Source organism: Leptonychotes weddellii, chromosome 11 (assembly GCF_054177405.1).
Source record: "Leptonychotes weddellii isolate Sample4059 chromosome 11, ASM5417740v2, whole genome shotgun sequence".
Lineage (NCBI taxonomy): Eukaryota > Metazoa > Chordata > Mammalia > Carnivora > Phocidae > Leptonychotes > Leptonychotes weddellii.
The window spans coordinates 5,599,414-5,616,185 of NC_138379.1; the positions used below are offsets into that span (position 1 = coordinate 5,599,414).

Consider the following 16,772-nt stretch of genomic DNA (forward strand, 5'->3'; position numbering starts at 1 on the left):
CCAACTGAGCCACCCAGGCGCCCAGTTTGGATGGCTTTGTATGGGATCCACAAGGTCTCTGACTCTGGATGCAGTAAATACCTTGCCCAGGAGGGACATATGGGGCCTCTTCTGCTTGTCAGAAGTTGTTGAGAAGAAAGGAGAATCTTATAGTTCATGTCTTTGACTTTAAGACCAAAGACACCATGGTAGCCAAATTTATTTTGCTTGGTAGAAACATCTAGAAAATCCTCAAAACAAATGAATATACTAAGCAAAAAGACACCCAATGCTAAGCCATTTAGGTGTGAATTAATTCTCCCTTGTCCCCAACTCTTACTAGCATTTCTCATAAACATTACAAATTTACTTTGTAAATACTGATACATAAAACTAAAAATTTTTTTAAAGACTTTATTTATTTATTTGACAGAGAGACAGCACAAGCAGGGAAAGTGGCAGGCATAGGGAGAGGGAGAAGCAGCCTCCCCGCAGAGCAAGGGAAGCCCGATGTGGGACTCGATCCCAGGACCCCGGGATCATGACCTGAGCGGAAGGCAGTCGCTTAACCAACTGAGCCACCCAGGCACCCCTAAAACTAAATTTTTCATATTTTTAAATATTGTTTCTAGCTGTGCAGACATCAGTGTCAAAGTCATGAGAATTTGAGGGTTGTGGGTCTTAGATGTAGGGAAGGTACTGGCCTTAGTGAATCTTTTTGGAAACCAGGGAGTCGGGAAAGATCAAAGATATCCTACTTCATCCCAATTACTCAAAGTCCTTCCTCTAAGTAAATTAAATAGTACTGAGAAATACTGGGCTTGTAAGTTCAAGGGGTCACTTGGCAAACTAATGAACAAGCATAACAAAAGTAGGTCCTGTGTCATATTCTACACCATGGTTTCTCCATCTCAGCCCTGTTGACACTTTGGGCCAGATCCTTCTTTGTTGTGGGGGATGTGTCCTGTGTGCAGCAAGATGTTAAACAGCGTCCCTGGCCTCTACGCACCAGATGCCAGCAGCAGCACTGGCCCTGCCAGGTGTGACAATCAAAATGTCTCTAGTCACTGCCAGTGCCAACTGTTGCTTGGGAAGGAGGCAAAAATCACCCCTGGTAGAGAACCACTGCCCTAAACCATCTGCAAGATCAACCCAACATACTTTAACCAGACCTTGTGACCCCAGATCTTGAGATGGTTTGCCTCAGATTACACAGCTAGTTCATTACACATTATCTATACGAATAATCAATGTTAAAAGAGTCCAGAATCGTGGAAAAGTCCTGGTCAGATTTAAGACTGAAGACGGGGCGCCTGGGTGGCTCAGTCAGTTAAGCGTCCGACTCCTGATTTTGGCTCAGGTCAGATCTCGGGGTCGTGAGATGAAGCCCTGCGTGGAGCTCTGTACTCAGTGGGGAGTCTGCTAGAGATTCTATCCCTTCCTCCATGCCACCCACCCCCTCGCAGATGCGCTCTTTCTCTCTCCCTCAAATAAATAAATAAATCTTTAAAAAAAAAAAACAAGACTGAAGATGGTTTCACTCAATTTTGAATCTCAGTATGACAAATGAATTAAACACATTTAAAGAGAATGAATTGGGGACAATAACACCATTTTGCTGGAGGGTTTTAAGTAGCATGTCCTATTGTCAAGCCCTTTGACAGGTGCAGAATTGTTTTCCATGGTAAAGTTGCAACAACTTTCACTTGGGTTGGCGTTAGAGGGAACCTGCTGACTATTTACTGACTCTTCTAGATGTTCCAAACAATCCCATTAGAAGCAAACTCCCAATTCTCCAAATTTCTACTTCTATAAATACAAAGGGCTTTCCTCACCCCAGAACCCTGGGACACCAGCGGTGCAGTAGCTGTGTCTAATCGTGTAGTACTGGAGGCAGATGCTAGCAGTCCAAAGCACTGTGCCCGTGGGGTGGTGCTGGCTGCTGCAGGAGGGGGACATGGTCCTGTGGGGGTGGGGGAGAGCAGAGCGGGGCAGTATTTGAGGCTATCATTTTTATGAAGTCCTAGTCTCTGACACCATTATTTACAGCGCAGTGGAAATAACTTTTAGCAGCAGGTAGTCTTGGCTGAAAGGCTACATCTCTTGACCTCCCTAACTGAAGCACTGTCAGAGCCTATTGTTATCAGCTTGCAAAACCAAATTATGTTGCTACTGTGTGCTCATAGTCTTGGGAAAATTCAACAACTGTACTAATTTTTTAAAATAAAATTATTTGAGAGAGAGAATGAGCATGCTCGAGTGAGCGTGGGCAGGGGCAGAGGGGGAGGGAGAGAATCCCAAGCAGACTCCACACTTGAGTGCAGAGCCCCATGCGGGGCTCGATCTTGCAACCTTGAGATTATGACCTGAGCCGAAAGCTTAACTGAGCCACCCAGATGCCCCAACAACTGTAATAATTTGTATCAGCAGAAATTCCTTCTGGTTCTAGTGGTAAACTGAATCCTTTGAAATTTGGGGAACAAAAAAGATTAAGAAAAATAAAGAACTAAATAACAACACTAGGAAATCAGAGAGAGGATAAAAGTTGGGTAGCATGTGCACATCTGCTTACATATGCACAATCTCAGTATTTTTACCCTAATACATTTGGAAGTTCTCTGTGTAAAAGCACAGCTCGCTTTGTCGTTCCTGAAGGGCCTTTCATACTAAAGGATTCCAAACTTCCACATCCACATCGAGACATATGGGGCTCTTCAAAATAGAAATATCACAGAGAATCAGCAAAGCAAGTTTGCAATCTAGCCAACAGAACGAGGATTTGAAGGACTCACTGAACAGACATCTAGATCCTAACAGTTTCAGGACAGCAGAACTGAAACGGTTCTAACAGACGATGATGAGAAGAGCCATAGCAGCTTCTGTTACCGCATGCTTCCCAAATAGTAAATCCACCTGCCTATCAATCAAGCGCCACTCTAGAGGACTGGCCTGCATTCTCTCATCGTATCTACAACTGCCTTACAAGGCATGTGCTTTTTTTTTTTACAGGTACTTTGTAGATGAGGAAACGAAGGTCTGGCAACTGCCCCAGGTCACACAGTCAGTGGAATGATGGAGTCAAGACTCAAACTCTGAAGTCTGCCTCCAGAGCACGTGCTCTCAACCCAGTCCCACCTTGCCCCAAATGAATGTTCTGCATAGACAGGGACCCTTAGGCCATCATATTGTAAAGACTGATACTCAATTGACTTTTGAGCTAACTGGGCTGCCATGCCACCTCTAAGGCACCTGAGGCTCAGAGCATCAGTGGTTTTCCCCTTTAAATCATGTTAGTCATGTAACTGAGACTAAAGCTGAACTTGCAGACATGTTCTATCAACCCAGAAATGCCTTCATTAGTATAGAATAATGTATTGATTTAATAACGATGATCCCTAGTGTTTACTGAGCATTCATTACATGTTAGTGTTATGCTTAGTGTTTTGGGGCCTTATGTCAGTTAAAAATTTAACTGCATTTTGTTACAGTACTCCTCATTTCACATTCCTAGCACGCTATGAAACAGTTCTCCTTCGGCCAGGTCCCAGTTTCTTTCTTTCTTTTTTTTTTTAAAGATTTTATTTATTTATTTGACAGAAAGATAGAGAGAGAGAACAAGTAGGCAGAGAGGCAGGCAGAGGGAGAGGGAGAAGCAGGCTCCCCGCCAAGCAGGGAGCCCAATGCGGGGCTCGATCCCAGGACGCTGGGATCATGACCTGAGCTGAAGGCAGCCGCTTAACCGACTGAGCCACCCAGGCGCCCCAAATCAGTTTCTTTCTAGAAGAGTCATTCCTTATATTTATATTTAAGATGGAATCTGGTTGTAGGGGCCAACGATCTGTCCATGTGGACACTGACGATTCAGCAGGGCCATTCAGCAGCCCCTGAGAAAGAGCAGCTACAAGCCATATAAATAGTAAGATGAGGCCTCAGCTCCGGATCACAGAGTGCAGGGTCTGTAAGTGGCTTGCCAGAGGCTTCTCTGTTGGAGCGATTCTGCTTGTGGACCACAGTTTTCCATCCCACATTTCCCCACTGATGCCACCTGCTGCCACTGTCCTAGGGCCAGACAGTGGCCACTGTGCCCTAACCAGGAAGAGAGATAAGGTGGGAGGCAGCTCCACCTGGTGGCAGCAAGCAGTAAGGCAGCCCATGCGCTGACCCTTGAGCTGCCACGGGGTCTGCAGACACCCTGGGACAGGCAGCAGCCCTTCCGTAGACACAGTGCTTTTCAGGGGATGGAGGGCCTCACATGCCTCACATATCGTTTCCTCACAATTAATACCTATCTGCAAGGTGAGTTTTGTATGCCCTTAGAGTGGAAAGAACAGGAGGACTTAAAGGATTCAGTTTCTTTGATCTACAGAAAAGACACTGGGCTTGCAAAAGCAAAACATAAACTACACTAAAATCATGCCCGATATCTCCTTCCCTTTAGTTGTAAGTGAGGGGAAGAACAGCTTCCCAGGGCCTGATGTAGATACAGCATCAACCCAGGCTCCAACCTCTGATCCACTGCTAGGGAGAGCCTTCCCAAGCAGGGACAGAGCATGGTCCAGGATGACGCTGGGCTCTGGTGGTGCTACAGAAGACAGCAACTCCTTCCTCTTGGTCAACAGGCAAAATGGAAACCTGCCCGCTAAATTCCTAATTCTTTGCAAGTACTACCCCCTTCTATGAATAAAGCCTATGTGGTGTCTCTGAATAGACCCTGTGGGCTTCCTGCCCCTTTACATTCTTTCTCTACCTGGAAAGCAGAATTACTCACCACTAGCAAGTTGCCATACTCCCAGCTACCACATGATTTACAAATTTAAGGTACTGTGTGTTCTGGGAGGGAAGGCTCCACGTTGTGGCAGGAACTGACCAAAAAAGGACACCCAAATAGCCACAGCAATGCCCATTAGAGAACTAAGCTCCCAGCCAGGACTCTGATTAGGATACCCAAGGTTTAAACAAAATGAGAGTGCTCTTCTGAGGTCACAAGATGAGCCAAGAGCAGAGTGCCCAGAGTGTTAATCCCCAACACTCCCCTGGCCCCTCTCCCCAACCCCCACAGCCATTGGTCTTGCTCACAGGGCTGGTGGTGTCTTTGCCGAGGCTGCCCTTGCTGTTGAGGCTGCCAATCTCCGTCTGTGAGCTGGACTGCGACATCCCCTCAAAGAAGGGCCTGCGGCGAAGAAGCACAGCCAGGGTCAGTGGCCACCAGGGCCCAGAGCAGCAGCTCATGGAGAGCTGGGTAGTGTTGGAGTTCAAGAAAGATCGACAACCCGGGCTTGAAGGATGCCCGCTGAGGAGGGACATGGCAGTGATCTTTATCCAGACAGCTGGAGATTCAACAAGGGTGAGGAGCCAAGATACCCTGATAATGGAGGGGAAGTGAGGGAGGGGGTCTAGGAGATTGCTTTGGCTTAGAAAGGAGAGATGCAGGGAGACAATTTGGTAGAGGAGGTTTGGGCCTCACTTGAGCTTGGGCTTTGGAGTACTAAGGATGCTCTCCGTCTCCTCCATTTCAGGGCCACTGTCGCTGGGATTATACATCTCCAGACTATCATACAGTTCATCCAAGTCCTCTTCCACCTCTCGTATCTGCTCTCGGGATACATGTTCCAGCCCAAAACCCACCTGTGGGGGAAAAAAACCTTTGAGTTTGGGGTTACCTCTATTAACAACTATGGTAGATGTGCAACTCTTTCCTCCTGGACAGGTACCAACTGGCCTCCTTAACTAGTCCTCCTTAAGGGACAGGCCATAGCTTCACATTCATCGGCATAACCTTGGTGTCCTTTCTGTGATCCAGTCCTGAGAGCAGGGATGTGGTGAGACCACCTTTCCTTTTCAGTGCCTCCCTGCCACTCCACACCACGGGCCTGGCATGAGGAAGAAAAGCAGAAGTGCTAATGCACCTCAGCCAAAGAACAGGTGCAAGAAAACCCAGAAGACTGTGACCCTGAACAGGCTGGTTCTATTTTCCTGAGGAGCCCACAGAAGGACAAAGAAACCTCTGAACAATTTTCCTCTCCATCTCTTCTCCAGTGCACTGAGAAGAGAGGCCTGTGAAAACTGGCACCAGGCCGGTCAGAGCCCAGGGACGACACCGCTTCTCTATTGACGGCCAGTTCTTGGTTACTTTAGGGCTGACCACTGAGGTCAGCCTACCTCACAGGCTGTTGTGCACAGTGTTCCCATTCTGATAGGAGGGAAAATTAAACAACAACAGCTGGATGTGTTACTAATGCCCCATGCCAGAAGGGTGGTATTAACCAATAGTTGAGTATAACCAGGTTACCCCTGCCTCCAGGTACCGTGAATCCTTGGGTGCTACATGGAAAGCCTTCCTTTCTCTTTTCAAGTAGCTTAAAGCCCTTCTTTAGCTATTCTCTCACTTGGGGGTCCTGCAGTCCTGACTCCCAGTGGCAGGAAAGAATGCACCCCAGGAACGAGGGTGAAACTCAGGGAATTCTACTCACCATCAACCTTGGGAGTAAGGGGTCGTACCTCATCTGAAACTTTAAACCGCTTCAGGAGGGCCACAAACTTCTGTTTGATGTTAGGTTGCTGTAGGAACAAATTGCACAAAAGTTCTCAAACAATACCCACCTGTGGACGGCTTCCCAGGGCCTGATGTAGATACGGCATCAACCCAGCCAGTTTAAGTCAACTGAGTGATCTAGAGCCCACTTTTGTAAAGAACTGTGAGAAGACATGAGGACGGGAAAACAGCTTCTACACTCTGGCACGTAAAACCCACCAGAGAAGCAGGCAGGCGCATGGTTAATGCTGGAGTGCTTCCCAGGGCTGTGGGCACAGATGGAAGGAGGAGGTCTCACCCCTCTCTAGGACCCTCCACCACCCACGCATCTCAGCTCACTCCTTTCTGCAGCCCTTCAGATCCACGGTGCTGCTTGATGATTTCCACCTGCATATACACAGGCACCACAAGCATTTTCAAGAATGTATCACCTTCTCCCTGTGTTTCCATCCTGGGTGCCATTATCACCAACCCCCTGATCACGGGAGTCTGAACCTAGAGTGTCTCCCCTCCCCTTTTCCCTCACAGGCCAGTGTTCACTAACTCCTACCCCCTTTTTCATCTGTAATACCACTGCTTTCCTTCAGGCCTTTCTCCCCACATCTCTGTGGGTCACTGCAATGGCCTTCAACCATCACTCCCCCACCCTCACACTCCCAGCCAGTTTCCAGTCTTGTTCTCTCCAGAGTCCACAGTGATCATTACAAATGCAAATCTCATCATGTTACTCCCCAAATTAGAGGTCTTCATTGGCCCCCAGTGCCCAGAGAAGAAAGGTGCAGCATCAAGCCTGTGTCTGAGGGCTGCCCTGCCTGTCCCTAGCCTCACCTCACCATTGAACACCTCACACCCCCCATTCAAGTGGAAACTGCTGATAGTTCTGTAAAGAATGGCATGCTGCTGTACCCCTCTGGGCCTTTATATATGGTATCTTCTGCCCTGACTACACTTGGTGAAGTTATATTTATCCTTAGAAACCCATCTCTCGGCATCTGGTCTGTGAAGCTCTCTTGGCACTCCTGCCCAGAGTCGGTCACTTTCCCCTGAGCACCATCGCTGTCCCTTACACCAAGCTCTATCTTCTAGCACCTACTCTACTGTGTTGTAGCAGCTGGTTTAGATGCTGTCTATGTCCAGACACTGTGATCTCCTTGATGGCAGGGACTAGGCTTTTCTTATCTCTATGTCTCTAACTCCAGGCACAATGACGGTTCCTAAGTACTTCCTGACTGAATGATAGATTTGACATCTGGGGATGGAAGAGACTAACTTGCAAGTAAGACTGAGCCAGGCCTTCAAGAAAAAGCAGGGCTTCGGAAGGTGGAAAGGGCATCCAGAGCAGAGAGAAAAAAAAAAAAACCCAAATCAATTAGTGTATCTAGAACAAAGTATTCTTGGTAAGGAGAGAAGAATGCATGTGTACAAAAGGAGACAGAAACTAAAGAACCATTACTAAGTCTCTGGTAATCTGACTGGAAAGTGCCTGGAGCTAAAAAAACAAAGAACAACCTTTGAGGGAAAGGATATTAATAGGAGCACTGAATCCTGGTCCTATAACAGGGTAAGCTATGGTTCATAGGAGACCACAAGGAAAGGTGATTTATAAAACTCCAGGAGGCACCCTATGGGAAGAAAACAGGGCCTCTCCGTGGTTACAGAGCAAGAGAAAGAAGAACTTAACAGAAGGAGCTACAACACAGAGTGATCCTGCAGCCTCTTCCCCTCGTGAGTACAACAGCATAAGATGTCTGAGGCCCTGGGGACATGCCTTACCCAGGCCATACCCGAGGACAACAAAACAGTTCTCACGCTCTCTAGTCATTCATTATTCAATGGGGGAAATCAAGGCCGTAGTCTTGAGGATTTACATTTAAGCCCAGTGATACCTAAGGATGCATGGAGAGATGACAGTGTGGTTTCATGGTGAATGCCAGGCTCAGATGCCACACATTTGGAAAGTCTGGCCTGCATTTATTTCACTCCTGCAGGTGATGGGAATCTCTGCTCTTGGGGTCCCTAGGCTAGTTCTGCACTAGACAATCAGGATATGTCTGGGGAAAAATGAAACTGAGTTTCTAGCACTTTTGGCTCTCCCACATTTTAGCACAGGAACTCTAGAATCAGTCAAAGTTAACCTAGACCGAGAAACAGACTGAACTATAGAGAACAAACTGATGGTTACCGGAGGGAAGTGGGTGGGGAGGATTGGTGAAATAGGTGAAGGGAATTAGGAGTACGCTTATCACAATGAGTACTGAGTAATGTATAGAATTGCCGAATCACTGTATTATACATCTGAAACTAATATAACACTGTAGGTTAACTATACTGCAATTAAAATTAAATTAAATTTAAAAACCAAAAAAACCTCAAAGTTAACCTAGAAATCCAGGTATTAAGTGTCTCAGTTCAGGATTCTAATTTCACCAAAAATAGTGATTCTTGAGGAAATCTTACGTAGGAGACATAATTCAAAGGCATTTGGCTTCTAAGGTTATGGATCCATTAAGGCAGGAACTACACCCAATGTAATTAGACCTTACCAAACCCACAGTTCTAAGCACTAGCCTATTATTTCTGGGTTAAACGATTAAAAATGGCGATAGCCCTAGAGACTTGGGTCTGTCCATGTGGTAGGGAGGATGTAATTTGAAGTAGTCACCTGGAGAGTGGGGACAAGGGGTGTCTGAGGCATTCTGCTTCTTGAGGAAGCATTATCTGTTCCAAAGTCTAAAACAAGGTTTCTCAACCTATTTTCTACCCTGAGATAACCTGAAAAATATAATACGCTCCTAGAAGTAACACTGCTTCTCTACAACAGTGACTCTTAATTAGGCGGTGGTAGTAGTGGAGGAGGAGGAGGAGGAGGAGGAGATAAAGAGGTATATCAGAACCTCCAGAACCTCCACGTGCAGATTTTTAAAAAGACCCCAGGAAGTTTCAATACACCACTCCCATCCTACCTCCACACTGAAAATCTCAGCTAAAACATTCCCCAGACCTTTGAGGCTCACCCTTGTGATGGCAGAGGTTGAGGTTAGTTTCCTCCGGGTCTTCTTTACTTTCCGTAGATCTTCATCCTCATAGAACAGGTCCTAAGGGGGTAGGTGGATGGAATGAAGTTGGAACATCCCAGGAGGGTCTGGAATCACTTCTCAGATACTACATGTGAGGGGCTGTGGAGAGTTACCTGCCCATGCAATGGATCATCACTGCCTTCCTGTTCTGATGAAAAACTCTCTTCCTCTTCCTCAGAATAATTGTCAATATCAGGAGAACGATCTGGAAAGAGACAACTTAGTAAGACAACCTTGCAATACAAAGATCTGGCCTAAGAGAGTCTGGTTGGCTGGAATCATGGCTCCCACCAGGTAGAAATATGGCTGGGGTAGAGGAGAGGGCCACAGCCATTGTAGGCCACATTTGATTCTCAGGGATCTCTAAACTTCTCTTTCATAGGAACATTTTAGGCCCTGTCTTGCTCAGCTTGGGGAGCAGGTGATAGGCTTGTTCTTGGCCCACAGGGCCTCCAGATACTGTACACATCTTACCAGAGAGCTTGGATTTGATTCCTTCATGGTCAATGGGCTGGCTGGACAGAGAGTAGATCTTTATTTCTGCCACAGGTACAGAGACATCCTTCACGTTGCTGTGCAGGCCAAGCACCAAGGCGCCTTCATTAGGGTGCTGCATCACCTGAGACCACAGGGTAGCAATGCAAATGCCTTACTAGGGGAGGTGAGTTTCCATTTTCATAAATCCAAATGGATGTGCAAGCCAATGGGAATGGCATTGTGCTAATACATTTTCTTTCTCACTATTTTTCAAATCCAAGGTTACTGTTCTCCTATTACCTTCAAGGTCTTACCTGAAATGCCAGCCACTGGTCAGGCCCTGTGCTTAAAAACAAAAATCAAGCCTCAAGACTGAAAATGATGGCTAATCTCTAGGACTACATTTTAGTTTTAGTCTTTGACAGAGAACTCGTTCTCTCAGCTGGGTGGAGCCACCCTGCAGATGGTGGTCACCTGTGTCTGGCAATGGGGAAAAGGACCTACAGGACCTGAGAAAACATAAGGGCTTGACACAGGTGGGGAAAAGGACAGATGACGCAATTCATTGGCTGACCTGAACTCAGCCAGGAGGAGCACGGATACCTTGTGGACAGGATGGAGCTTGTCAAATAGAGTGATCCTCAGTCTTTGACATAACTGAATAGCCCTCCCCACTAAAGGGATTTTCTTCAAGACTGCTTTCCCAAAATCCTTGAAAAAGGACCAAAATGAATGATCTTTTGGTTACTGGTGTAGGGAGATTACAAACAAGAAAACTTGGGGAAGGGGAGAAAAGAGAGAGAGATGGCGGTCTTCCTTGAATTCCTCTGCTCCTGAGAGCTTGTGTTATTTGGATGGAATTGACAACACCCCTTTTCATAGAGGCTCCTTCACTTGACCTTACTAAGGCTTTGCTGGGATCCACTGTGATGTTTGAGATGATGATGTTGAGATGATGTTTGAGGTGTCATGGCCCCTACAGGAGTGGAACCTCTGAAAACAGAAACTCTGCTGTGTCTTGGGGATATCCAAATCTGAGATAATTTGAGCATCAAAATAAAAATGACAGTTACAGATTAAACCCCACTGAATTAAACAGGAATCCATAGGTCCATGACTAATACAAAAAAATGAACCAATCAATAAATGGGGAAGAAGAGAAAGCTCTGTCTTACAAGAGAAAGCGAACTCATATATATAGCAGGAATGACAGGATTAGAAATCACTGTCTGGCAAGCATCAAAATAATAGAATCAGGCAAGAATCATTAATAGATGCTAAAACTAGTTGGTGAAGTCATGAGGAGATAAAATGTTGCTACAAAGTCTCAAAACATCTCCCTATAAAATATTTTTTCATTGGTAAATACAAAAAATGTATTAATTTAGGTTGGAAATCCTGGCAGACATCATCTTAATCAAGCAATAAAAGCTAACCTCACCAGAAATGGAACAAACCGACGTGGAGCACCGCCTGTGTTGCCCTGGGAGGAACACAGCATTACTTCTGTGGTAATTCTCCCAAAAATGAGTAAGCTGAATCCAATCTTAAAAAAACATCAGACAAACCCAAACTGAGGAACATTCTATAAGGTAACCAGCCTGTACTCTTTTTTTCATTCTTTTTTTTAAGCCTGTACTGTTAAAAAAATGTCAAGGGAATGAAAGACAAGGAAAATCTGAGGGATTATTGAAAATTGAAGGAGACGAAAAAGGCATGACAACTAAATGAACACGTAATCCTAGATTAAATCCTGGGCCTGTAAAAGACATTACTGAGACACTTGGTGCAATGTGAATAGGGACTGTGGGTTGGATGGTGATCTTGTATAGTGTTAATGTCCTGATCTTTATGGCGGGCATGGTGCTGACCACACAGGAGAGCATTCTTATTTTTAGGAAATTAACATAGTGCAGTATTAATGTGTAATAGGGCATCGTGTCTGCAACTTACTCTCAGTGGTTCAGAGAAGAAAATAATATGCATGAATGTTTATATAGAGAGAGGAAAATAAGGCGAATGTGGTAATAAGTTAGCACTGAAGAATCTAAGGGAAGGGTATATGGGAATTCTTTATACTACTCTTACAACTTTTCTATAAGTTTGAATTTTCTTTTAAACTTAAAGAAAAACATTTCGTGAAGGAGAAAGTACCTAGATAAGAAGAGGTATATCCTGAATTTCCAATAAAAGAACTGACTTGTAAAATAAAATAAAACACCCAGCCAACAGGCTGGGAAAATCATTTGCTGGGCTCAGCTGGCTGGGCCTGGTGTCTCTCTTGGGCTCTCTGACTTACCTCTGCCATGTTGATGAGTCCCACAGCTAGGGTTTTATAGCCCAGGATGGTCCGGTTCTTGTAGCGCTTTCTCCTTTGCAACATTATCTGTAGCTTGTTGGCATCTCGCTTCAGGAAATGAGGATACTGCCAAATACAAAAGAGTCAAGCACGGTTAATAAGCAACTGGGTCCTGGGGCACTTGTGTAGCTCAGTAGGTTGAGTGTCTGCCTTTGGCTCAGGTCATGATCCCAAGGTTCTGGGACCGAGCCCCATATCTGGCCCTGCTCAGTGGGCAGCCTGCTTCTCCCTCTTCCTCTGCCCCTCCCCCTGCTTGTGCTTTCTTTTTCTCAAATAAATAAAATCTTAAAAAAAAAAAAAAAAAAAAGCAAATGGGTCCTTCGTGGGTTCTGGTCCTGCTGGAGGATACACAGTACAAATTTTCTGTGCCTCACTGTCTTCTGTCTTTACAAGGCTGGGAATCAGGGGTGAAGGAGCCACCATTAAGTTGCTGCTGAGGGTCTGATTCTGCTTGGTGTCTGACTTCCATTCTGCAGCTTTGTGGTACACACATGTTCAGAAAACTGCCTCTTGGTGGCTAAGTCGGTTAAGAGTCTGCCTTTGGCTCAGGTCATGATCCTGGGGCCCTGGGATTAAGCCCCTTGTCAGCTCCCTGCTCAGGGGGGAGTTGACTTGTCCCTCTCCCTGCCCCTCCACTCAACTCCCCCCCTGACCCTGCCGGCTCGTGCTTTCTTACTCTCTCTCCAATAAATAAAATCTTCTTAAAAAAGAAAAGAGGGGCGCCTGGGTGGCTCAGTCATTAAGCGTCTGCCTTCAGCTCAGGTCATGGTCCCAGGGTCCTGGGATCAAGCTCCGCATCGGGCTCCCTGCTCAGCTGGAAGCCTGCTTCTCCCTCTCCCACTCCCCCTGCTTGTGTTCCCTCTCTCACTGTGTCTCTCTGTGTCAAATAAATAAATAAAATCTTAAAAAGAAAAGAAAAGAAAAGAAAACTGCCTCTTTCCTTGCCATGTGACCAAGTGTTTTCTCCATGTGCTTCAATTTGGGCTCCTGGGATTATGATGAGAGAGAGACATACTAAAGGGGGATAAGGAGGAGAAGGGAAGGAATTGAGATTACAACATGGGGGCAGAATGAGACTGAAGGGGACACATTCAGCTGGGGTGTGGGCTGCAGATTACCAAGGAGAGGTAATGGGGCTGAGAGCAGGCTAACAGCCTTATCCAAGGAAAAGGAAAAGAACTTGGGTCTCAGCATCCTCACTGTGACTGGCTAAGTGACTGCTCTGGCCCTTCAGGCTAGCGATAGAGGCTCAATTCATTGGGTGTCTTTAATTCATTGGGCTATGGCTGCTCTTGAATAAAACAGTCTCCAGATTAAAGGACTATTTAGGGACTAGACTGGACATTAGTGACCTAAGATTGAGTAGATTCTTACCTGGAGGGAGAAGGTTAATTGGAGTTCTGTTTCCACCAGTCCACTAGCTGGAAGGATGATCTCATTGGAGCGAAGAATCCTTTTTGAACCCTGAAACCAAGAAAAAATAGGTCAAATATGTATCATCAAAAATCAGACCAAAAGAAATACTAAGTTTGCAAACAACTTTTAAACTCTACAAATATTCTTACCAAATATTTCATCGGTTTTTGTTAGACTCATTAAAATCAAGCCACATCATAGGTATGATTTTACATGTATTATGTTGTGTGTTCATAAAAGGTTTTCACACAGAAGTGATTTATTTTTGCACGTGAGTTCTCCTAACACTCCCAAAGAAGAGCCAGGCAGATAGTTGTGCCCTCCCCATACTCACCTCTGCCTCCCTTCTTCCTCTCAAATTGACACTTCACCTGCACTGTCTTGTCTTTAGGCCTTTCTTTTTTTTTTTTTTTAAAGATTTTATTTATTCATTTGAGACACAGAGATACAGAGAGAGAGAGAGAGAGAGCATGAGCAGGGAGAGAGGCAGAGGGAGAGGGAGAAGCAGGCTCCCCGCTGAACAGGGAGCCCGATGTGGGGCTCGATCCCAGGACCCTGAGATCATGACCTGAGCTGAAGGCAGACACTTAACCATCTGAGCCACCCAGGCACCCCTGGGCCTTTCTTTTCACATGCTTTTTTTTCTTCTTGGATGCTCATTCGTGCTTCTACATATACCTAAGGTGTTCATCTTTCAGGTCTCAGTTTAATGTTTTTCCAGGAACCTTTCCTTTCAGCCCTACCTCTTCCAACCCAACAACTGGCTACATACCCCAGCATTTTTAGCTCTAAAAATAAAGTTGGGCCAAACTATTCCTAAAGTGTAAAAAGAGATCAGCAGGAGGGTCTAAGGAATGTCAGTAAATTTGTATAAATAACTTTTTTTTAAATTGAGATTTAATTTAAACACGGTGAAATGCCCAGATCTCCAGTACACAGATCAGTGAGTTGATAAATGCATATACCTGTGTAACCCACATCTGCCTCAGGATGTACATCACTTCTATTGTTCCAGAAAAACTCTGTGATCCTTCCCAAACAATTCTACGCTGCTCTTTCAGAGGTAAGCACTGTTCTGATTTCTTTCACCTTAGGTTAGTTTTGCCAGTTCTAAAATTCCATATAAATGGAGTTGTACGGTATGCACTATTCTGGTTGGGCTTCTTCAAACATCATCTTTTAAGGTTCATACAGGGTACTGCATGTATTAGTAGTTCATTCCTTTTTATTGCCTAGTGGAATTCCATTCTATGAATATACCACACTTTGTCCATTCTACTGTTGCTGAACATTCACTTTTGGGTCATTTCTAGTTTTTGGCTATTATGGCTAATGCTGCCATTTTGTTACAAGTCTGTGTAGACCTATGTGTTACTTTTTCTTGGGCAAACACCTAGGAGAGGAATTGCTGGGTCTTAGGGTAGATGTATGTTTAACTTTATGAGAAACTGCCAGACCAATTTCCAAAGCATTGATACCATTCCCACCCCCAGCAGCAGTGTATGAGAGCTCCAGTTACTCCATATCTTCACCAGCACTTGGAGTGATGAGGTTTTGATTCATGGATTCTAATGGGTACATACAGTGGAATATCGCTGTGGGTGCAATTTGCATTTCCCTGATGACTACTACTATTAAGCACCTTTCCATTAGTTCATTGATCATTTGTAAACTGCCATTTATGAGGTGCTGGTCAAACATTTTCATCCAGGTTTGTTTAACTTGTTTTTGAATTGTAAGAGTTTTTTTATGTATGCAATTCACTTGTCAGATAGATGTATTGTAAGTATTTTCTTGCCTACTTATTTTCTTAATGGTATCTTTTGATGAAGTATTTAATTTTGATCAAGTGTACTTTATTATTTTTTTATGGTTAATGCATTCTGGGTCCTAAGAAATCTCTGCCTACTCTAAGATTGTGAAGTTACTCTGCTGTGTTGGAGCAGGTATTCTGCTGTTTCTCTTTAAAAATTTTATAATATGGGCACTTGGGTGGCTCAGTTGTTAAGCGTCTGCCTTTGGCTCAGGTCATGATCCCAGAGTCCTGGGATTGAGCCCCGCATCAGGCTCCTTGGTCAGCGGGAAGCTTGCTTTTCCCTCTCCCACTCTCCCTGCTTCTGTTCTCTCTCTCGCTGTCTCTCTCTGTCAAATAAATAAACAAAATCTTAAAAAAATTTTTTTAATAATTTTAGTTTTTATATTTAGGTTTTATATCCATTTCTAATTTTTGTTTTTACAAAATGCAAATTTTGTTTAATGCAGGAAGGAAAATCTAAATACAATATTTCACAATGTTTTTGTAACAAGAATAGTATTATATCATACCAATGAAAAATAATAAAGGAAATTCTGCCTCATCTATTAGATAACACTTTTCATAATAACCACTATTACGAACAAGAATCTTGACAAAATTTTTACCTGACTTTATTGATTTGATTAAAAAAAATTTCTGTAAAATGAATCTCAGAAATGCTGAAAGAATTCAAAATGTGGTTGATACATAGCAGCGGTTCCAACCAGAGGTAGGAGACATTTGGCAATATTTAGAGGTAGTTTTGGTTATTATAACTGTGTGTGTGTGTGTGTGTGAAGTATTTCTAGAGGGTAGAGGCCAGGGTTGTTGCTGACCATCCTATGATACACCAACAGACCCCACATGTCTAGTGCCACTGCTGAGAAACCCTGCTCTAGCTGAAACCTCATCTCCCCTGAACACATGGCTTCTTGGGTAACTCTCTCAAATGGTGGCCGTTTTTCTCCCATAACCCACACACCACTGGATTGGAGATGGGGAAGGTGTCCTCCTTGTTTTCATCACCAGCTCTAGAACATTCTCCCCTCCACCTCTCTAAAAACCCTATTCTAAATTGATGCCTTCAGGGTGCCTGGGTGGCTCAGTTGGTTAAGCGACTGCCTTCGGCTCAGGTCA

At 44.7% G+C, this 16,772-nt stretch overlaps 1 protein-coding gene across 1 annotated transcript in view; it reads right to left on the reverse strand.

Moving 5' to 3' along the window:
• PACS1 (phosphofurin acidic cluster sorting protein 1) overlaps positions 1-16,772 on the reverse strand; it is a 124,892-nt gene that overhangs the window by 15,686 nt on the left and 92,434 nt on the right. The window contains exons 3-10 of the mRNA XM_006740177.2: positions 13,799-13,888; positions 12,365-12,490; positions 10,063-10,207; positions 9,702-9,793; positions 9,526-9,606; positions 6,478-6,537; positions 5,444-5,604; positions 5,056-5,149 (exon numbers count right to left, since the gene is read on the reverse strand). Coding sequence (XP_006740240.1) covers positions 5,056-5,149; positions 5,444-5,604; positions 6,478-6,537; positions 9,526-9,606; positions 9,702-9,793; positions 10,063-10,207; positions 12,365-12,490; positions 13,799-13,888 — 849 coding nt within the window. The remainder of the gene's footprint in view (positions 1-5,055; positions 5,150-5,443; positions 5,605-6,477; positions 6,538-9,525; positions 9,607-9,701; positions 9,794-10,062; positions 10,208-12,364; positions 12,491-13,798; positions 13,889-16,772) is intronic.